We start from the raw sequence: 24,472 nt of genomic DNA on the forward strand, positions 1-24,472 counted from the left end.
ATTGAAGTGAAAAAAGTTAAAAGAGCTCTGTGTATCAAGAAGATCAAGACTGTGTATCTGTGTATCTATATATTTGGAAAATAGTTTTAATAAGTCACAAAAATATTGATATCAAAATTCTGATTTGGAACCAGAAGCATATTTCCAATGATGATAGTATGTTTTCCATCGTAGGTTACACAGAATAATCTGAGAATGAATATGGAGAGCTTACGTCAAACTGAGTCCGTGTGCATCCGGTTTTCTCAACTAACCGAGGAAGCAAATAGCAGACATCATTCAAAACTACAACAGACTAGTTATCTATAATGAAATCCAAGCACGGTAAATATTATTTGATGAAATAACGAATCTATTAGTTAGTCCATTCCTAAGTTGACCTGACATAATGGAGGAGTTATTTATTCAATAGAAACCAGGTGAATGGAAAATATTTTTTTCTATTTGCTATATAAGCCTGAGTGCTAATGCCTTGGGAACCCATCCATATGGACATTAAGGTTCCTTTGTTTGTGATTTTACCTGAAAAGGCTTTTCTTCTTGCTCTATTTTATTCTGAGTCAGCTCTCAAGGTCTTTCAGGTATTAAAGCACAAAGAAACTTTATAGATTTTATCATGAAAAAACTGTTATACAGTAGTATGGAAAAAATCAATAACATCAGAATAAGGTACTCATAAACATTTCTATCAACTCATCAATTCCTGCTATGAGCAAGGATTTCTTCTAATTTTCAATAACATCATAAACGATCACGTTGAAGACATATATACTGGTAGAGATTTTCATCAGTCACATTTTGGACAAATATATTTGTAAGCAGATCTTTTTATTACAAACAAGTACAGATGCTCTCTGGCTTGCAATGGGGTTACGTCCTGATAAACTCATCCTGTCAAAAATATCATAAATGTAAAATGCAATTAATACCCCAATAAACCCATTGTAAAGTCAAACAATCACAAATCAAACCATCATAACTTGGAGACCATCTGTATAGTTTTCATTACACGAGATTTCCCATTTATCCCCTTTTCTCTTTAATTTTCTTCCCAACACTCCACCACCATAGAGAAATAGAGCAGTCCAGTGGCAGAGTAAAAGAACTATTCTGCCATTCATATCACAAAAGACTGATGTTAAGAAAATAATTCCTAAAAGCCAATGAGAGCAAATGACATCACAAGTCCTTTTGTGAAGCAATTAAGATATAAATAAAACAAATAACAATAAACAAAAATTAGTTGAGATGCACAGTCCCTACAGATACTACTCAGATGAGGCTTTCTGGAAGCACCACAGATTCAACCTAGAATTTATACTTCTAGAGGTCCAGCGACTACACAGAGGGAAGTGTTAAATCTGAATCAAGTAACTGGGCAGTCAAGATGCCTAATGAACTCGGTGTCTAGATAATACGTAACAAGAACGATTCTAGGTGCATAGGAAAGAAAATAATTCATTACACCGTAACACTAAATGGCTTGCTTGTCTTGCAGAACCCTGGTTGAGAAAGGTTGCTCTAGAAGGTGTTTGTTCACATATATGTCGAAACAATTAACCAGTGATGTGGCAACCAGATGACTGCTAACTACAAATCCACCATTTGGATATGTAGTGGAAACAACTGCGTGGATTTCCGAAAACTTTTATTTCATAGACTTTTATTTTTGTCAGTTCTTTAAATCCTCTGCTCAGAGCATCATTGAGAATGACTAGAATGCAAAGCTTTTACAGCCCACCTGAAAACAGTATGAAATAAGTGAAGGGAAAAAGAAACCCATTTTAAGTTTTAATTACAAATTCTTGTCTAAGTATTGATTTTACAGAACAGTAAATGAGATGTAAATGATTGAGAAATTGTAAGTTATATAACAATGACTCTGAAAAAGGTGAGCTTCCGCCATAGATACCTGAGTACCTGATGCTACCACAGACTTACTCCTTTTAAGCACCAATTATTGTCTCCCATCTATACCAGCTGTTGTTATTAGGAATCAAAATTATTTCTTGCACCAGGTAAAGTCTCAAGCAGGAGAGGAGATTGGAAATCAAAGACAACATTAAGTTAGCTTTCACAAACTTGTTCCCAACATTGTCTTGAGGCTTTTCAGGGCCAGCCTGGTCTGAAAGCAAAACTCTCCAGTGGCTGCACTCTGGGGTGAAGACATTGGCCCGTCTCTGCTCCTGCACCACGTCAGGGGACCTGGCTGTACCAGCACCCTGCCTCACATGACAAATTCATGTGCCAAATTAATGCTCTCTGTAACCAGAAACAGACATTCTCTATGACTTTTCAGGACTGCAGAAAAAGTCACTTCATGTTACTGAAAATATGGCCTGGCATTTATTTTTATTTATTTATTTATTTATTTTGAGACTGAGTCTCGCTCTGTCGCCCAGGCTGGAGTGCTGTGGCGCGATCTCGGCTCACTGCAAGCTCCGCCTCCCGGGTTCAAGCAATTCTCCTGCCTCAGCCTCCTGAGTAGCTGGGATTTACAGGCGCCCGCCACCATGCCTGGCTAATTTTTTGTATTTTTACTAGAGACGGGGTTTCACCCTGTTATCCAGGCTGGTCTCGAACTCCTGACCTTGTGATCTGCCTGTCTCGGCCTCCCAAAGTGCTGGGATTACAGGCGTGACCCACTGTGCCCCGCCCCTGGCATTTTTAAAAACTAGTTTTTGGATCACTTAAAATATGTCAAATTTAGTGGAAAATTGAAAAAGATCTTTTTCCTCTTCCTTACAGAGTTCTTCAATTTGCCCTAAACCCTTTTTAAGCGCTTCCAGTAGTAACCATCAGGCGGGCAGACCACAGATCCCTTTATTACATTAACAGATAAACTGGTAATTCCAGTGAGAGAGTTAACAAATTCTCAAGAGCTACCTCAGGAATGTTAACGTCACACTGTGGAGAGTATAAAATATTTTCATATGGTAGCTCAAATATGCAGTAGGACAACATTTTTAATGTGTTAATAAGATGTGATAAAAACATAAGTCTACAATGAACATATGTGAAAAAGATATTTAATTGCAAAATAGAAAAGTAGACCAGAGTACAGTTTTAAGGGTAATTGCTTTTTTATACAGTATAGATAACCTAGAGGGATGTTAGGGTTAAACAGTTCATAAAGCAATAAAACATTGAAAAATAAAGCAAGAAAAAGGGGTTTGAAGTAATGTTTTACCAAAAAAAAAAAAAAGAAAAAGAAAAAGTGAACAGTCTGCCAGTGTTTAATGTCCATACATTGTGGAATTCAACAATACTGTGATGAGGGCAAGTCACAGCACAGACACTGAGCTTTCAAAGGAAAAAGTAGAAGTTACATTAGACATGTCTATTGCATCACTGTAGTACAAAAAGTTCCTGTTCTACATACAAAAGCAATTTTTTTCCATAAGAATAATTTCCTGGGGAGAAATAAGTCCATAAAATATTTCAGAAACCCATATACATTGAGTTTTCCAAAAACATTATCTTAAAATCCAGTGCCTTAAAGTGCTTTCATGTGGAAATCATGATGGAAGGCACAGAATACAGTTTCACGTCCCCACTATTAAATTTTCGAAAAAGCACAGATTTTGCAGAATTGGCAAATTCAAGTTATCTTGTAGGCTGCTCCTTCCGAGAACATTGTCATTCCAATAAAACCAGCTGCTAGCTTACTTAGTTTCAATGACCTATAGAGTAAAGGGGTTTTGTTTTTTTTTTTCCTGGTCACTTTCATCATTTCTGTGGGAGAAATACCTATGTAAGTGATGCATTTTGAAATTATAAAACATGCAGAATATGTACAAACAGAAATTTTAAAAAATATTTGCTTCATATACATGTAAATCTACTTGGGTATAGCTGAAATTGAACAAATATAAAAATTTTGCTTTCTAAAAAATGTTTTCAGAGAATCTGACACAACTTAAAGCTGTACAAAGATTTCCTGGGAGAAATCTTCTCTCTGTATAGAGGTTTATACCTATAGGAGTAATTCCAGCATCAGTCCACCATAATTATTACACAACATTTGCTCTAACCAGCAACGATCACCCTTAAAACTGTTCTGTTTCTGAGAAATTAAGGTTTGTACTAAAATCAAAAAGAATTCACAAAAACAGTGGCTTATTGTGGTTTTGGATCTCTTCAACAATCTTTATCAACTCATTTGGAACTGTAAAAAAAAAAACAAAAACTATTTACAGAATTCAGTTTTAAATACATTTCACAACTTCTAAAGTAAAGTTTTATGTTACAAGAATTCAGAGCTCATGGCTTAAGTCCAATTATCAATCTGTAGTCTCTTCTATCATTCTGTATTCCCATGGCTGTACCTTTGTTGTGTACAGTTCAAGACTGTATTCTTTCTTGACCAAAAGTAAAATCAAACTACATGTTCGTTTCAATTAAACAGCTTCTTTATTAGTCTGAAGACGAGTCATAGCTTCCAACTTCTGTCTGTAGGCCTCTGCTTCCTGTTCTTTCTTTAGGAGCTGCTGTCGATATTTTTGTGCTTCTCGATTTGCTTCATCCAGCTGTTTCTGAAGAGCTTCTCTCTCCTAATTAAAAGAATAGTTTTTTTTTTAATTTTGGCAAAAATACATTTTTAATACATATAAGCATGCATCCTTCAAATTAAAAAAAAAAACAAAACTGTAGTAGCTAAAAGTAGCCACCTACTGAAATTTCCTAGACATCTTGCCTTTTCAATCAATTCACTAATATTTAAGTCCCTAATTTTGTGCTCCACATTATGAGATATGGACCAGTTTCCGACCGCAAGGAAACTATTTTCCTATTTAGAAATAAGACTAACAGAAAGACTCCAAACTGGGCACGTGTACTTTTATACGTACTACAAAAACTAACAAAGAGTTTTTAAGAGGGAAATACACAACCACACCTCTTTATATTTCCATTTGTTGTGCTCTTACCTAAAGGTAATAATTATAAAACAATTTTACTGAGCACCCACTATATGAGTAAACAGGGTGATTTCCAACAATAAGCTTCTGAGACAGATATTATGCACAAGTTACAGATGAGAAAAATGATGCTCAGGGATGATGTAGCTCTCCCAAGGTCACATACTAAGGAGTTAGATTTATAGGGTTCTAACATTACTGCTTTTAAAACTATTTTTCATTTACAATAGCAAGCAAGATAATTCACCTTTAAAATGAAGAGTGCTGATCAAGATCAGTATTTCCTAAATTATGTTGTTTCATAAACCAATAAAATACGAAAGTATCAATGATTAAATTATATAGGTATAAAATGTATGTATTAAACTCCTCAGCAAATTGAGAGCTGAAACACAAATCAATGAAAATGGTATTCTTTCTCCTCTTCCTCCTCACTCTGCCCCTATTCAGTTATTGCAGGAAAAACAAGGAAAAACATTTCAACGAACCCATTCCCACACCTCTAAGCAAGCACAAGGACAAAAGCTCAGCCTCCACAGACCAAAGCTCAAGGTTAGTTTCTATGGTCTTAGGAATGAAGCAACCTCATCACAGATGCCCAGGACCTCTGAGTGGGGTGAAGGCCAGGGTTCGGACTGTCACAAGAATGATGGGTCCACAGTGGACAAGACAATTGGTCAGAGGGAACTAAAGGTAAGAGGTTGGCCGGCTGCTGGGGAGGCACAGTATGAGGTTCTCTTTCTATATATCCTATTCTATGTATCCTCTGCCTCCTTGACTCTTGCCCATTGCCAACACCAAAGGATTCCTCACCTTCACTATTCACATGGTTGGTCCACAAGCAGGAGCATGTATAATCCCCCTGCCTTTCTGTGGTTCCACTTCCTTCCCCACAATGGGAATGAAGCGAGATCCAACATTTCTTTTTCTCATGGGCCCACCAGATGTGGGAGTGATTCATTTGGAATCCAATTACACAAAATGTACAAGTAGAAGAAAGGAATGCCCCTTACCCCCAGTTTAAGCTATGCCCAGGCCCTATCCTGCTGCCTCCCAACACTTCTTCTCCCCTCCTCTTATCCTAACTCCAGCCAAGATAGGAACAAGTCAGAAAAGACACCCTGGGATGAGTCCAAGGTAAGCAATCAATGCCAGTACCCTGGCTACGAACTGCAGGACTTTAAGGACACCAATGGAAGGGGTGAGGGGTGGAAGGTTGGATGTTACTTCCCAGAAGCTAGACCACAGCTCTGGCAGGAGTGTCCACAGCCATGCATGTGTTTTAAAATGTTACGTGTGGCTGGGCACAGTGACTCACACCTGTAATGCCAGCACATTGAGAGGCCAAGGCAGGCGGACCACTTAAGCCCAGGAGTTCGAGACAAGCCTGGGCAACATGGCAAAACCCCTACAAAAAAATACAAAATTTAGCCAGGCATGGTGGCATGCACCTATCGTCCCAGCTACTTGGGAAGCTGAGGCAGGAGAATCACTTGAGCCCAGGAGGTTGAGGTTGCAGTGAGCAATTCCACTGCACTCTGGCCTGGGTGACCTTGTCTCAAAAAACAAGAAAAAAGAAAAAAACAAACACAAACTTACATGTATGTGAAAAATAAGACCAATCCTTTGGTAGCCAAAGTTTCGAACATGGGTAAAAATTTACCTTGATTTAGCAGGAAATATTGGAAGAGGTTAACTCTAAAGCATCTTCTAGTATTAGCTATTTATTAACATTTAGAGTCAGGAAAGGATTCACAATTATTGCAGAAGATGAAAGCAAACCGAGTAAGGTAGTCTAACAGTGAAAAGAGCCTAACCCTATTTTCCATATTGCATATTTTAACTTCAAGAAGTACAATTTATCTTGATAAAAATGAAAAGATTTTTATCTATTTTATCTAAAGAAGCTCCCTTCTGCCTACTAGGTGAAATAAAAAACTCATTTTCACAGCATTTTTTGGCTAATTCTATAAAACCTAGAAGACAAAGATCATTAGCACTACATGCTGAATACATTTAATCTTTAAGATTGAAAGTATAATTAACACTATACTTTTTTTCTTTTTTTTTTTGAGACGGAGTCTCGCTCTGTTGCCCAGGCTGGAGTACAGTGGCATGATCTCAGCTCACTGCAACCTCCACCTCCCGGGTTCACACCATTCTCCTGCCTCAACCTCCCGAGTAGCTGGGACTACAGGCGCCCGCTATCACGCCCGGCTAATTTTTTTGTATTTTTAGTAGAGACGGGGTTTCACCATGTTAGCCAGGATGGTCTCGATCTCCTGACCTCACGATCCGCCTGCCTTGGCCTCCCAAAATACTGGGATTATAGGCATGAGCCACTGCGCCCAGCCTAAATGTTTTTTAAAAGAGATAAACTGGGCGGGATATTTGAGCTGTTTGCTTGTGTGTAAACGTCAATTTTCTAACTGCCCTGGGCCAAACATGACAACTATGATTTTGTTTTAACAAAGTTTTATTGAAATATAGCCACGCCCACCCATTTTCAAATTGTCTATGGCTGCTTTCACTACAATGGCAGAACTGAGTAGTTGACAAAGAGACTGTAGGGTCCACAGAGCTGAAAATATTTAGTACCTGGCCATTTATGAAAAAAACTTTGCCTTCTCCAGCCTTAGAAAAAAGAGATATGGACTGGGTGCTGGGCATGCAGTGGCTCATGCCTGAAATCCTAGTACTTTGGAAGGCCAAGGCAGGAGGATTGCTTGAGCCTAGGAGTAAGAGACTAGCCTGGGCAACAGGGCAAAGGCCTCATCTCGAACTCCTGACCTCAAGAGATCCTCGCACTTCAGTCTCCCAAAGTGCTGGGATTACAGGCATGAACCACCATGCCTGGCCGCAAAACCTTATCTCTACAAAAACATACAAAAATTGGCCAGGCATGGTGGTATATGCCTGTAGTCCCAGCTACTCAAGAGGCTGTGAGGTGGGAGGATTGCTTGAGCCCAGGGAGGTCAAGGCTGCAGTAAGCTGTAAATGCACCACTGCACTCCAGCCTAGGCAACACAGTGAGACCCTGTCTCAAAAAATAAATAAAAACATACATAAAAACATTAATTTTAAAAAAGAGAGAGAAGAGATATGACCTGGATATGGTGGCTTATGCCAGTAATCTCAGTAATCTCAGTTCTTCAGGAGGCTGAGGTGGGAGGATCACTTGAGGCCAGGAGTCCAAGACCAGCCTGGGCAACATAGCAAGACACCCTCTCTACAAAAAGAAAAAAAAGCCTAGCCAGGTATAGTGGTCCCAGGTACTTGGGAGGCTGAGGTGGGAAGCTTGCTTGAGCCCAGGAGTTTGAGGTTGCAGTGAGCCATGACTGCACCACCGCACTTCTGCCTGGGTGACAAAGCGAGACCCTGTCTTAAAAAAGAAAAAAGAAAAAAAAAAAAAAACAGAGAGAGATGTGACTATAAACATTTTTAAATTGTGGCAGATCAGGAAAGATAGCCATTAAAAAAAAAAAAAAACAGATTGAAAAACTTTGCATCAAATAAAACATTTTATAAAGTTTACAGAAATCAGTTTTTTAGAGAGCACTAAGGATCTCAAATCTACCACCAGTTAAAGGACACAAATATTTCATTAAAAATAAAATTTACAGACATGAGCAGTGACTCGCGCCTATAATCCCAGCACTTTGGGAGGCTGAAGCAGGTGGATTACCTGAGGTCAGGAGTTCAAGATCAGTCTGGCCAATACAGTGAAACCCCATCTCTACCAAAATTACAAAAATTAGCCGGGCATGGTGGTGTGCACCTGTAATCCCAGCTACTTAGGAAACTGAGGCAGGAGAATCACTTGAACCTGGGAGGCGGAGGTTGCAGTGAGCCGAGATCGCAGCACTGCACTCCAGCCTGGGTGACAGAGTGAGACTCTTTCTAAAAAAAATTAAATAAAATAAAATTTACTAATAAACGTATTGATCTTTAACCTCCACGAGAAAGAAAACATAAAGGTATTTCCTGAAGTCACACAATAAAGTAATAGAGAAAATCTGTTACTCCTAATACACTAAATATATTTCTTACACATGTACAAAGATTAATTTCAATTCAGAATAGTCTAACGTTTATTTTTGGAAATCTGTAAATAACACTCTTCCTCCAAAAATATATTCAATGCAGTAATAAATGGAAGATAAAATTATATACATTATTGCAATTTGGTGTCTTATTCATACCTTTCCCTCCAAAAAACAAACCTATTTTATCTCCTATATTGCCATATGCAGATGTAAAGCCCACAAAATGTACAATACACTTTCTATAATTTAAAGTAATTTTTCCAGAGACTCTTGGCAAACCTCTCCATTGTTAGTTGGGAAACTGTAAACATAAATTCTTAGCACCTTACTGTATTATTATTTTTCTTTTGTCTCACTCTGTCATCCAGGATGGAGTGCAATGGTGTAATCTCAGCTCACTGCAACCTCCGTCTCCCAGGTTCAAGCGACTGTCTCGCCTCAGCCTCCCAGGTAGCTGGGACTACAGGCGTGTGTCACCACATCCAGCTAATTTTTGTATTTTTTAGTAGAGATGGGGTTTTGCCATGTTGGCCAGGCTGGTCTCGAACTCCTGACCTCAGGTGATCCACCCACCTTGGCCTCCCAAAGTGCTGGGATTACAGGCGTGAGCCACTGCCCCTGGCCAATTCTTAGCACCTTCTTTTTTTTTTTTTTTTTTTTTTTTGAGACGGAGTCTCGCTCTGTCGCCCAGGCTGGAGTGCAGTGGCCGGATCTCAGCTCACTGCAAGCTCCGCCTCCTGGGTTCACGCCATTCTCCTGCCTCAGCCTCCCGAGTAGCTGGGACTACAGGCGCCCGCCACCTCGCCCGGCTAGTTTTTTGTATTTTTTAGTAGAGACGGGGTTTCACCGTGTTAGCCAGGATGGTCTCGATCTCCTGACCTCGTGATCCACCCGTCTCGGCCTCCCAAAGTGCTGGGATTACAGGCTTGAGCCACCGCGCCCGGCCAGCACCTTCTTTATGGAGAGTCACTCTGGTCATTGCAGTCACAGATACATGGAGAAAACCCAAACATTAGATTTTGTATAGAGTTAATTTTTTAATTTCTTTAAGTTTCTCAATCTCAGCATCATTGATATTTTTGGGCCACACAATTCTTTATTGTGGGAGGCTGTCTTGTGCATTGTAGGATGTCTACCCAGTCTCTACCCATTACATGTCAGTGGAATGCCACCAGTCATGACAACCAAATATGTCTTCTGATGCTGCTTTAGAGAAACTTTTTCAGCTAATGGCCAAGCTGTCCCTCAGGAGTATAAAAATCTCCCCCCAAGATAACCCCATTGGCCACCTAAGAAAATAAATTCAAAATAACAACTTCACGTATTATAAGGAAATGATTACCTGGTTTGGTGAAAACATTGGAGGTCATCTCTTCATTCTATATCTCCAGCCTACCACTACCTGTATACTCACTGTATGCTTCCAGGTTTCTCTGAAATAGCCCTAAGAGGTCAGGCAAGCTTGGCTTGAACATTTCCAGTGATGGAGAACAAGATTTCCATTACCAGAAAGCTCTCTTTACTAAAATCAAAACAAAGCAAGCAAACGAAAACCACTGTTCTTCACACCAAGCTGAAACCGAATCTCCCTAAAGCTCCATCTCCTGGGCCCTAGTTATTTTATATACCTCTCAGTTCATACTTCCCTGTTATTTGCAGTTATTTTCCCTGGTCTCTCAAAGACTGTAAGAAAGAAATCAGGCTAAACTTTGAGGGAAACAGCAATGCTCCCTGGTCATTAGGTAAATAAAGGTACAGGCTGCACATTCATTGTTAAAAATATAATCTGTTGAATTAAATAAGCTTACATTTAATAAAAAATTCAAGTAATTTTAAAATAATACTTTATTAAAGAGTTAAAGCGAAGTACATTTTTTTACCTTATGTGTCTGAAAAAGATCATCTGACATATCAGAAAAACAACAAAAAGTATTAAATAATAAGTATACTGATACCGTTCAATGGAAAAATTGTTAGTTTGTGAATAAAAACTTCAATATCCTACACATCACTTTAAATCCTGAAGAAATAAAACAACCCAACATCAATATTTAAAGTCATAATTTTACCAAATATTCTGGTTAAACCATTAATCAGATTCTTTTAAACTCAATAATGTATTTGTGGTGTGGCCAAAGATGTACCAGTCTTATATATACATGAATTTAGAAAGGCTATTTTCTCATTGTCTTTAGTTTGACTTACGTTACCTTTTAGTGACTTATTTTAAAAATCACCTTTCTATAACAAGAACCTTTACAAAAAATTACTAAATATTTACCAAATTTACTACAAACACATATCAGATATAAATATTATATAACTATGCTGACTTTTTCAATTCTCATAAAAACCCAAAAATGGAGACATTATTATTCTAAATTCCAGTTTGGAATACAATAAAACTGAAACTCAGAAAGATAAGATTCCTTGCCTCAATGCTAACAGAGCAAGAGGTGGGATTCAAACTCAGCTCATTTGATTTCAAGTTCAGTGGTTGCAGTTGTTCTTTCAAAGTTATTCAAGAATAACTTTGTTTTCATTTGATATAACTTATTATCAAGTTCATGGAGCAAAATTTTATTTACAGTCAGTCAAGAAAAACACCTGTGAAGCAACTATGGTTTGGTTACACCTACAAACTGGTTTACACTTACAAATTACTCTGAGGGAGGGGAAAAAAAGTTGAATCCTATGAACAGCTAGTCTAAATTCATTTACTTTCCTTGAAAGAAGCAATTATCTACTGCTTTTAAAAAATAACCCATTTGACAAACATCGACCTTCTTTAAGAGGACCCCCTAGCCCAATTAGGTATTTTAGCTTCAGTTTTGAATGAAAAAAAAAAATTTTAGCCAATATATACTGGTATTTTCCTTAGTGACTTGTAAGAATGGTGTGTGTAAGTTTAAAATATAAAGGATGAAGTGCAAGAACCAAAGATATTCCAGTGTTATCAAGATGACAGACTATTATAAACAAATTCTTCACTCACTCATTCATTCATTCAATATTTATTTATTGAGGGCTTGCTATATGTATAAGGCAAAAATAAACAAAATGAAAATACTACGCACTTTCATTCTGTATCAAAACAATACTGTCAGTAATAAATATAAAAGACAAAAAAATTGAATTTATTTTGGATGACTGCGGCAAAGCACACCGGGTAAAAGACTCCTTACTTCTATTTCTGCAGATTCCACCCGGTTTTCAATTATTTCGATACATTGTCTCTTAGCTGGTGGTTCTTCACTTATAACAGTTTCTTCAGCAATGTCTGTTGCTGGTACTGTTAATACTAAAATGAAAAAAAAATTTATGTATTACTTCATTTTCAGAGAGATTTATTAGAAAGAAAACTAGTCTTGACACTGTTGATGCTACTCATCTAAAATAAGCACATTCCAAAACAATAATTCCAAATCATTGATCTGCTTTTTATGAGACTATCCATATATGTCTTTTTTATTACCTTCTTGCTTTTTTACTGAAATCTACTTATTAAAGTACCTATATATATTTTTTAAATTATATAGGTAATATATTCATTCATGACTCAAAACATCAAAATATTTAACAAGCATATTTTGAGAGGCTTCATGCCCACCCCGATAACAGATAATCATTTTATTAATTTATTATGTATTATCCTTATATTAATTTGTTTAAAAATTAGTGTACATTCTCATTTTCCTTTCTTATGTAAAAGGTAGCATATATACAATAGATACATTGCTCTGCATCTGCTTTTTCCACTCCAAATACTTATAGTATCTTACATCATTACATAGAGAGCTTCTGTTTATTTAGCTTCTTAATATCCACTAAGTGGATATTCCATTATGAGCACTGAGAGTTCATAAACATTGCTTGTTTTTGTATTGGACTGTTGGGCTTTTTCTCAGTTTTTAGTAGCTCTTTATATAAATGTAATTATATAGAGAGGCTGTCCTTGCTTTGCACAGCAGTACAGGAACATAAAAACGACTGTGCAAGCTGAAACCATGTGAAGCCATCCTAATAATCACAATGGGGAAAATTACAATTGTTCCATGGCCTTTAAAATTTTTTGCCAAAACATGAAAAACCCTCTTAGTGACAGCTAAAAATGTAAATAAAAATTTAAAAATAGTAAAACTAATATTTATTTAGTACAATGTAATTTAAAACATTAGAGATATTGAGAATTCGGGTTTTCTTTTTTATTCATGACATTTATAAATTAACTCAGAAAAAAATGAGAATTTATATCTGTTTATTAGACTGTACAGGCTATATAATTCACATGTTAACTATATATTTTAATTCAGGAAGGCTTTAAAAGTTTTTTTTTTTAATATTCAGTAGAACTCTCCCATTGCTATTCTTTTCTAGAGTTTTCCTTATTCTTCTTCCCTCTGCCCCATCAACATAAACTTTAGAATCAATTTGGCTAATTACAGAAAAAAACGTGATCTTTGTTATGGGCTGAATGGTACTCCCACTCCCCAAATTCACATGTTGAAGTCCTAACTCCCAGTACCTCAGAGTGTGACTCTATTTGGAGACAGTCCTTAAACAGATAATTAAGGTAAAATGAGATGGGCCCTAATCCAGTACTACTGGTGTCCTTACAGGAAGAGGAGATTAGGACACAGATAATGCAAACAAACTGAGGTAGACCATGTGAGGACAGGCCAGAAGATGGCCATCTGCAAATCAAGGAGAGCAGCCTCAGAAGAAACCAAACCTGCCCCAAGACCTTGACCTTGCACTTCTAGCCTTCAGAGCTGTGAGAAATCATTAGTCTGCATAATGATACAGGTTTTGGAAACAATGTTACATCTGCTTGATACAAATATTTTTAAAGCTTTCTTCTTTTCTAAAAATTAGAATTAGTTCTTTAACACTTTGTGAAAGCATCTGACCCTAATCCAAATTTCAGACCAGCTATCAGCAGAAGATTTCAGCAGAGTGGGACAAAATGGCCTCCCAGCTTCACAGGTCAGGTGTTTCCTCTTCTACTGTTACAGCAACAAACTCCTTTCTCGAAATCTGGTCTCTGTTCAGTGTCATGCCTCCTCTCACTCAAAACCAAACCTGGTTTAGGTGAAGTTCTACCTCTAGCCCTGCCCTTCACTGGCCATGAAAGGTACATGCTCTACAATCCTACTCATTTTCTTTTCTTCTTTATTTTTTTGGAGACAGGGTCTCGCTCTGTCATCCACAATGGAGTGCAATGGTGCAATCATAGTTCACTGCAGCCTCAAACTCCTGGGCCCAAGCGATCCTCCTGCCTCGGCCTTCCAAGTAGCTGGGACTACAGGTTCACACTACCATACCTGGCTAATTTCGTTGTTTCTACTTTTGTAGAGACGAGTATCATTGTGTTGCTAAGGCTGGTCTTGAACTCCTGGCCTCAAGCAATCCTCCCACCTTAGCATTCCAAAGTGCTGGGATTATGGGCTTAAACCACCATATCAGCCCTAGTCATTTTCTCAAAGATTATGTGTGGACACTATTTTTAGGGGGAGACAAGCTACAGGGCAATGTTTAGTTAGGTACTTTCTGCAGCTTCTCTCTCTGCCTCAGCATTCATGCCCTATTCTATCTTAGTCCTGCATTCAGCACTTCCTACTGAATCTGCGGCCCTATACTTCTGAGAAAGCATGTTTATCTTTATTGCTGAGCTTAACCCCTTTTCTTTCCTTGATGCAACAGTGTGGATTTCCATGAGAGTCCTCTTGCCCTCTGGCTGTAATGGCTTTAGATGCTTTTGGCAGCACTTAAAAATGTGGAATTCTGAGGTTTTCTCAGCCTTTTAGTTTTACTGAAAATGCAGTTGAGGCTTTTGTTTCATCTTGTTAGCCTTTGTGGTTTCCAAAAGGAGAAAAATGTTACAATTCACAATAAAGCTGCTAAAATTTGCTACCATATTCCTACTACAAGTCCTAAGTCCACCTTTTTTTTTTCTTTTTCTTTTTCTGAGAAAGAGTTTCTCTCTGTTGCCCAGGCTGGAATGCAGTGGCACGATGATGGCTCACTGCAGCTTCAACCTCCTGGGCTCTAGCAATTCTGCCACTTCAAGCTCCCAAGTAGCTGGGACTATCAGTAAATGTCACCATGCCTAGCTAATTTTTTATAATTTTTTTAGACATGGGGTCTCACTATGTTGCCCAGGCTCCAACTTCTTTTTAAGTAGCTTTTCCTTATGTGATATTTTTAAAAGCTCACATGGTATTCGAATTGCATTAAATGATCTAGGAAACTATTGTCCAATGCTGATTTGAATTATTTATTTCAGGTATTATTTGTGGTGACATTTAAGCTCATCTTTCAACCAGAATACTTTAGGGCCAATTTCTCTTTCCACCTAGTATATACTCAGAGAAAGCAAGCTAATTTTAATTTTAATTAGCCTAAGCAAATAAAATTAGGTAATTAAGTGTACTGCAAAGGGTTATACAAATATAACTCAAGGCAAAAATAAATTCTTTGGAACACATATCATAATTTCCTGAGAATTAAAAATAAACACAATCTCTTTGGACTGCAGAGAAGACTTAAAGAAAATAAAAATAAAAATAAAAAAACCCACAAACTTTATAAAAATGTCTAGTACTAACCTTGTTGTCCATCTGGCATGGTCACAATGATGGGTTGACCAATTCCACTGGTTGGAATAGAGTGCAAATTTCCAAGCTGAATTCCATCTGTAACTATTGTGATGACTTGCTGACCCCCTGAACTAACTACTTGCTGAATGGCACCATCCACAGATTCTGCAGTAACTACTTCCTCCGTGGCCACTACTGGAAAAAAAAAAATGAAAACTCAGCAAACATATGTAACAGTATGAATAGAAACCTATTATTGCTTTGTCTGCTACTTTTGCTTTCTCTGCTTCTTTCTTTTCTTTTTTTAAATAGAGAGAGGGTCTCACTCTGATGCCCAGGCTGGAGTGTAGTGGTGCAATCACAGCTCACTGCATCCTTAACTCCTGCACTCAAGTGATCCTCTTGAATCAGCCTCCCAAGCAGATGAGACTACAGGTACGTACCACCATCCCTGACTAGGTTTATTTTTTGTAGGGATGAGGTCTTGCTATGTAGGCCAGGCTGGTCTCAAACTCATGGCCTCAAGCAAGCCTCCTGCCTTGACCTCCCAAGGTGCTGAGAATTACAAACATGAGCCACTACACCTGGTCCCCTGCTTCTTTCTTACCCAGGAAAATTTGTACATGGTTTTAAAACTCAATCTCCAGTGCTGTTGGAAATATCTGTGTAACCAGTTGATTACAAGTCTCTCATAATTTACAATACATAAGTTCCAACTATCTTCACATGTGAGTGGTTAAACAATTTCTCTTCATTTGGTTGTATGAGGTATAAAATTTAGAAGATCTAATATCATGACAAAGGTTGTATCATAAAACAACTTTTTTTTGTTTCATAAAACCTCACAATTCAGTCGGGTGCTGGTGGCTCAGGCCTGTAATCCCAGCATTCTGAGAGGCTGAAGCAGGAGGATCACTTGAGGTCAGGAGTTCGAGACTAGCCTGGCCAACATGGCAAAATCCCAACTCTACTAAAAATACAAAAATTAGCTGGGCCTGGTGGACAATGCCTATAATCCCAGCTACTCAGGAGGTTGAGGCAGGAGAATTGTTTGAACCCGGGAGGCAGAGGTTGCAGTGAGAAAAGATCATGCCACTGCCCTCTAGACTGGGCAACAGAACAAGACCCCATCTCAAAACAAAACAAATCCACAATTCATAAGATGAATTTGAATATGATTATACTCCATTTACATTTATATATGAGTTGACATACAGAATAAAGAGTATTCTCTTTTTGGATTAAGTGAGCAAGGATTTGCCTTGATAATAAGTGGTATACAGATGTGGTACTATGTGATAGTAAATAGTATAATATATTAACATTTCCACAAATAAAATTCCCAAATATGCTCTTAATAATTTATGAGAGCCTTAGAGAGGATTCTGGCAGCTAAAGCAGCACCTGTGTCCTTGTTTGGGTAGAAAAATTACAAGTTAATACTGCCAAAATCCTTTCTCACAGGCAATCCTACACCCACTACTGAACCCAAAAGACATGTAGAAGAACATACATGGTAGCTTTATTCATACTAGTAAAAAACTACAAACAACCCAGATATTCTTTGATAATAAATAAACAATGGTAGACTCAAACACAGCAATTTGACTGTATGGAAAACATGGATGAACCTGACAAAAAAACAAAACTAAGTGATGTAAACCAGACACAAAAGAATATGTACTATCTACCTTCCATTTATGAACTGAGCAATGTTTATACAATGTTTACAATTATCCTCTGTAAACCCTTTGTGATAATTCCTCAAACTGCACACTTATAATCTATAAGCATTTCTGTATATTAAACTTCACTTCAATAAAAAAGCATCAAAAGGAATGATAGTAATGGATTACTATCCATTGAATTTTTTTTTTTTTTTTTTTTGGAGACAGAGTCTCACTCTGTCACTAGGCTAGAGTGCAGTGGCGCGATCTTGGCTCACTGCAACCTCCGCCTCCCAGGTTCAAGCAATTCTTCTGCCTCAGCCTCCCGAGTAACTGGGACTACAGGTGCATGCCACCACGCCCAGTTAATTTTTTTTTTTTTTTTTTTTTTTTTGTATTTTTAGTAGAGACGGGGTTTCACCACATTGGCAAGGCTGGTCTCGAACTCCTGACCTCGTGATCCGCCTGTCTTGGCCTCCCAAAGTGCTAGGATTACAGGTGTGAGCTACCACACCCAGCCTGAATTTTAAAAAATCTTTCTATCTGACTCATGCCTATAATACCAGCACTCCAGGAGGCCGAGGCAGTATGATCACTTGAGCCCAGGAGTTCAAGACCAGCCTGAGTAACAGTGAAATCCTGTCTACAAAAAATTTAAAAATTAGCCAGGTTTGGTAGTTTACACCTGTAGTCTCAGCTATTTGGGAGGCTGGGGTGGGAGGATCCCTTGAGCCTGGGAGGTTGAGGCTGCAGTGAGCAGTGATCACACCACTGCACTCCAGCCTGGGTGACAGAGTGAGACTCTGTCTTAAAAAAAAAAAAAAAAAAAAAAAAAAAATCTATCATAATACCTCATAAAAAGGAGAGAAAGGAGGAAATGGGAAAGCTCTTCCTGCTAGAAAGACATCTAATTAACATGGAAAAAAGACAAGTTAAGATAAATCATTGTAACTCCCAATATAATAATTGCTTCAAGCGAGGATCAGTAGTGGGTGCTAAAAGCATTGGTAAAATCTTGTGGGGAAACAGGATATTCAAATGTTCTCAAAGTATCCCACCAAAGATTACTATTAGTTGCAAAGGGGAAAATCTACCTGAAAAGAGCCAGCAGTCACAATTCCACCAAGTGGTTCTTATCGGGATGGGCTGATATTATGTGCCTCCTTAGGTGATGCACTGGGAGGTTACAAAATTCACTGGTGTTCTTCCTGGAAATGTCTGAACTAAATCTGACTATAAATGACATTTGGAGGACAACTTGAAAATGGACCATATGTCAGATAACTTTTGTGATTCATGTTGATGTTTTTAGAAAATAAAATGGAGCTGTGGATATGTAGAAGGCTATTCTTACTCTTGAGAAATACATGCCAAAGTAAAGGTGAAGTATATCATGATGTCTCCAGCCTACTTTCATATAACTTGGCAAAATAAAGGTAAGGGTGTGTGTGTGTGTGTGTGTGTGTGTGTACATGCACGCATGTGTCAGAGAACATACGGGCATGCCAAGGTGTTAATAGTTGGTGAATACAGGTCAAAGTTATACAGGTTCATCCTCCAATTTTTCTGTGGGTTTGAAAACTGTCTACATATAAAAAAATTAATTATAACTAGTTCAAAAAGAGGAATTACATTAAAAATTATTTCTAAATGGCATGGTTAATGTGTTATTTACACATTACAAAAGTGTAATTACAAAAAGGGTAATTTTACAAAAAGTTTAATTAAATAAAACCACTCTACTAAAATCAAGCTATCATCCAGATATACAGTTGCTCTGAAACATGCTGAGTTTCTATCAACTCACAGTAGGGCATCATGGATATCAGTGATCACAGGATTTACTAAGACAGAGAGGCCATAAATATGGGAACTGCTTTTTTTTTTTAAGGCAGGAAAAATACTAGGAAACTGGTTTTCACGCTGTACTCAACAGGCCTGGCTTCGACTGTTACTGTGTTACTTAGTAATCAAGGATCACAATACAAACCACAGAACACTCAAAATGCAAACAATCTTTATGTTTTGAGCTCTCTTGTAATTTTTGTTTACCTTAAACTATGATTAGGTCTTATCACCAAGCACTTAAGAAAATTTCAGGAAGATAATTACAAAATGAAAAGTAGGACATAAAATAGTAATACAGTCAACAGAACTACTACTAGGATTTTCAAACACATTAAGTATTGCTTTGATTTTTTCAAAAAACTATCCATATGAAAAAGAAATGTTCACTTGAGTTGAATACTAACTACAGTTAGTAAATATTTTAAACCTTAATCATATGTAAGAAATTTCTAAGATCACACACAAGGCACAATTCAAGAACTTTCATCTTTGCACTATTTGCAATGACTATTATTAAAATAAAAGAGTTCTTGCCTTTCATCTAACAAGCTTTCTTTTTAAGTTGTGCTATGGTAAGATATTTAAGAAAAAATTAAAAGGAAACCAATTATGTAAGACAAAGTGCCCCCCAGAAGCTTTAAGAACAATCTAACAGTAAAATGTTGAAACATGTAAGAATAAAAGAGAAAGCCTAAAAACTCTTAAAAGATTATTGATTTTTAAAAATATATTTATATTCCAAAACATAAAGCTCCCTGGATTAAAAAAAACTATAACATAAATATTCACTGATCTAATTCAAAAGTCAAGTTGTAATATTTAAAGAAAACCTAGATAATCTGCAGCACCTTTGAAGACATCTGAGATCTCTTGTTCAACAAGAATTCTGAATTTGGATGCCATAAAAATGAAATAAGACAGGGAAGAACACTGTCTTTGAAATGCCCTAAAAGACTGAAAATTCTACATAGAAACATTTAAATAATAAAATAGAAACTATGGGCCGGGCGCAGTGGCTCATGCCTGTAATCTCAGCACTTTGGGAGGCCAAGACGGGTGGATCATGAGGTCAAGAGATCGAGACCATCCTGGCCAAGATGGTGAAACCCCATCTCTACTAAAAATACAAAAATTAGCTGGGCATGATGGCGCACGCCTGTAATCCCAGCTACTCGGAAAGCTGAGGCAGGAGAATGGTGCAAACTTAGAGGAGGCGGAGCTTGCAGTGAGCCAAGATCACGCCACTGCACTCCAGCCTGGGCGACAGAGCGAGACTCCGTCTCAAAAATAAATAAAATAAAATAAAATAAAATAAAATAAAATAAAAATAAATAAAGTAGAAACTATGTTCATTGAAGAAAAAAAAAAACTTTTCAAAGGTATTATGGCAGCAGTTTAACCTGAAATTAAAAACAAAAAAGCAAAAACAAAACAACCTCATGAGGCCCAGTATGTATCCCTTTAAGCCAATTGAGTTGTATTACCCTATTTTTTATACAGACCAAAAAACAATCTGCAAAACAGATCTGGTTCAAATTTCACTTTTAGGAAGAAAGGACGGAACTTTTTATTTTTATTGTTTTTCTTTTTTGAACCCCTATTTTGACACATAAGAAAGGAGGGAACTTTTAAAGGCACCACATGCATTACACCTTTGGAAAAACCACTTTATTAGTAATTACCAGAAGTTGCTCTAAAGACAAAAAAGAAGGGTAATCACAGATGTGTATTTAATCAAGGTATTGTATAATTAGACCACAAGGAAGAATAAAGCTAAGCAAAGAAAAGTTGCTATAGGACTACAGGCTAGAGCTACGAAATAAGAGATGTATGAAAAAATATTTTTAAAGAGCCAGATAACTACACTACAGATGTAAGGCCTCCATCTTAACCAATCACAGCTTCTAATTCTACATCCCAAATAACCCTCTAATCTATTCACTCACTGTCTCTGTCAAATCTTCATTCACGCTATCACTATGATAACTCTTCCCTGGTTGACTGCATTACACTCCAAACAAAACTCCCTTCCAAAGCATTCTTCTAAACCTGCCAAAGGATCATTTTTAAAGTCCTATATAATCTCACCTTCAGTCACCTTGAGTGACTCTTCCACTTACTGGGTTTAGCTGCACTGACCTCCGGGTCCCCTAAAAAGTCAAGTTCTTTCCTGTCTCAAAAGCTTCACATGTCCCTCTTGCTAAAATGTTCTTCCCCAAACTTTTCCCTGACTAATGCCTACTTTAATTTTCAGTTTAAATGTTTCTTCCTCTAGGAAGATTCCATGATCCACTAGAGTGGCCTGTAAGCCTTAGTAGAAAGACAGGAAAATGTGATTGCTTCTGTATACTAATAAATAATGTACAACATGGTGGTGGTTTTCCTCATAAGAAAATATATATCCACAATTCCCCCCCAAAAAAAGCTTTCACTTTTCTGTCTATTCATTTTGGAATGACTTTCAAAATGAAAATCACACAAAATGGTATGATTTGGAATTAGTTCCAATCTATCTAAATCTTACCCATTCTTTAGAGCACAACTCAACACATTCCCCTCCACCACACCCACCCCCAACTCCAGCTAAAAGTAATCTCTTTCCACTGAACAACAATAGTAATTCAATGAGCTATTTTAATCATCCAGCACTGACAACCTGCTGTTATATTTGCTAGAACATCAAGAAAAGACAGAGGTATCATTTGGTTTCTCAATGAAAATATTATAATAGACATTCTAAGGTTCTCATGGGACTACCATTAATATGTGTGGTATATGTCAAAAATGGTACTAACGTCATTTCCATTTTCTAATGGAAAGTTAATTCCACTGACTTCCAAATGGAAATCATTTCCATTTTGCAAGTCATTCCAAAATGAAGAGACATGAAGGTGCTATCTAAAGCCATAATTCCTGAGTGAAATGGCATGGTACCCTGGACTACCACAATTGCCTTCTCTTTATATATAGGACCATGCCAACCAGCTAGTTTCCATTTAAAATACAGTCCATCTGCTGCTACATTCTGGCTGTTTTCTACCCAGGAAAAATGTTTATTGTACCACTTAGCTAGTAAAAGAAAAGAATATGAGCAGTAACAATCAGTGTACTGATGGAGCTTACACTATATTTTGGCCAACATCATTTTAAAAGGGCAAGAAAGTAGCAGAACACTTATTTCAACAGACTACCTATTACTAGAAAAAGCTACAGAAACAGATACATCCCAAAAGTAATAGTGACGCTTTTGCTTGAAATAAGGTAAAATGAAAATTACACAAATAATTCAATATTGTGTAATTCAAATATCACAAACCAAATTATAAACATTCTAAAAGAGCCCACAGACCATGTGAATAAGCTGCATAAGACAGATGGTACATGATAGTGGTCACAGACACATACCTTGGGAACAGTCAGACTTTGAGCATAATCCTCCTTTCTCTACTTAATAGCCACATGCCCTTTGATAAAATTATTCAACTTCCACAAACCGGTTTCATTATATATAAAATGAAGGTACCACTACTGTATTTTCCAGATTCTAGCAAGCCCTTGAAAAGATATATATAAACATTTCGAGAATCAGGATGAGTCTGACAATTGATTTTAAAGAAACTGGATAGCCAGAAGTCAGAGAAATAATTTGTGGCAGATTTAGCTTTGCCTGAGTATGTGCAAATTGAGCTTTGAGTTGTTTACTCTGGTGGTAACATACTTAAACTTTCATTTATTTTTTATTTATTTATTTTTTTTTTGGAGACAGAGTCTCCCTGTGTTACCCGGGTTGGAGCACAGTGGTACAATCTTGGCTCACTGCAATCTCCACCTCCAAGGTTCAAGCGATTCTCCTGTCTCAGCCTCCTGAGTAGCTGGGATTACAGGCACATGCCACCACATCCGGCTAATTTTTGTATTTTTAGTAGAGATGGAGTTTCATCATGTTGGCCAGGCTTGTCTTGAACTCCTGACCTCATGTGATCCACCCATCTCAGCCTCCCAAAGTGCTGGGATTATAGGTGTGAGCCACCATGCCCACCCATTACTTTTTTTTTTTTTTTTTTGAGATGGAGTCTTGCTCTGTCACCCAGGCTGGGATGCAGTGGCACAATCTCAGCTCACTGCAACCTCTGCCTCCTGGGTTCAAGCCATTCTCCTGCCTCAGCCTCCCCAGTAGCTGGGATTACAGGGGCACACCACCACATCCAGCTAATTTTTGTATTTTTAGTAGAGACGGGGTTTCAGAAACATGTTGGCCAGGCTGGTCTTGAACTCCCAGGTTCAAGCAATCCTCTGACCTCAGCCTCCTGAGCAGGTGGACCACAGGCACCAACCACCACACCTGACTAATTTTTTATATTTTTTTGGTAGAGATGGGCTTTCAGCATGTTGCCCAGGGTTTCGGGCTCAAGGAATCCACCTATCTCGGCCTCTCAAAGTGCTAGGATTACAGGTGTGAGCTACCATGCCCAGCCAAAGTAAGTTGTTTAAACAAAAAGTCACAAACTAGTAAATCAAGGGCCAACTTAGATACAGGGACATTTTTTTCTATGAGCCACAAAAGTTTTGTTTTGTTTTTCAATTAGTTACCAAGATTTAATGTTCTTTTAAAATTCAGATTCACAGCTTCCTATTAAAAAACAGAATTTGGGAATACTGGGCTGACGACTATAATCAGTTAGAGCTCAGTCACAGATGACTCCCTGCCCTTGCCCCACTCTTCAGCCGGGCGTAATCTCAATCCTGCCCACCTTAGCCTTTTATTGTCTTCCTGGCCTTTGTAAATATTTGAATCTCCAACTGCTTTTTTGTTTTCTTTTTTTTTTTTTTGAGACAGAGTCTTGCTCTGTTACCCAGGCTGGAGTGCAGTGGCGCAAACTCAGCTCACTGCAGCCTTCACCTCCTGGGTTCAAGCAATCCTCCTGCCTCAGCCTCCCGAGTAGCTGGGATTACAGGCATGTGCCACCACGCCTGGCTAATTTTTTGTGTTTTTAGTAGGGACAGGGTTTCACTATGTTGCCCAGGCTGGTCTCAAACTCCTGACCTCAGGCAATCCACCCGCCTCACCCTCCCAAAGTGCCAGGATTACAGGTGTGAGCCACTGCACCCAGCCTGAATCTGCAATTTTAATGTACACATCAGACGTGCTTTTCTAACCTGGAGTTTCTGAAGAATTGGACAATGGAGCGGATGCTTCAGCTAAGGCAGCTAATGTAGCTAATACTGATGTAGAAGAGTTTCCAAACTGAACAGCAGATACACCCGTTTCATCTGTAAGAAAAAAGAAAATAGATTTGAATTTCTAAGGAGCTTAATCCAATGCATATTTCTGATACTCTATTTACCTTATTTGACTCTTAAACAAAACTTGGATAGCATTAGCTTTTGAAAGG

The 24,472-nt window shown here is 37.8% G+C and overlaps 1 protein-coding gene across 8 annotated transcripts in view; it reads right to left on the reverse strand.

Annotated features, from left to right (window-relative positions):
- Positions 1 to 3,013: 3,013 nt before the first annotated feature.
- The window catches only part of GABPB1 (GA binding protein transcription factor subunit beta 1), a 71,180-nt gene continuing 49,721 nt past the window's right edge, over positions 3,014 to 24,472 (reverse strand). For 5 of the 8 annotated variants that reach the window (XM_008016636.3, XM_008016631.3, XM_038009975.2 and 2 more), the window contains 4 exons: positions 24,237 to 24,350; positions 15,574 to 15,759; positions 12,151 to 12,266; positions 3,014 to 4,553 (listed from right to left, as the gene is read on the reverse strand). In XM_008016636.3, coding sequence (XP_008014827.1) covers positions 4,401 to 4,553; positions 12,151 to 12,266; positions 15,574 to 15,759; positions 24,237 to 24,350 — 569 coding nt within the window. In that variant the 3' untranslated portion in view covers positions 3,014 to 4,400. The remainder of the gene's footprint in view (positions 4,554 to 12,150; positions 12,267 to 15,573; positions 15,760 to 24,236; positions 24,351 to 24,472) is intronic. The other 3 variants (XM_038009976.2, XM_073012169.1, XM_073012170.1) reach the window with 1 other exon arrangement.

This window comes from Chlorocebus sabaeus, chromosome 26, assembly GCF_047675955.1.
Source record: "Chlorocebus sabaeus isolate Y175 chromosome 26, mChlSab1.0.hap1, whole genome shotgun sequence".
Taxonomy (NCBI): domain Eukaryota; kingdom Metazoa; phylum Chordata; class Mammalia; order Primates; family Cercopithecidae; genus Chlorocebus; species Chlorocebus sabaeus.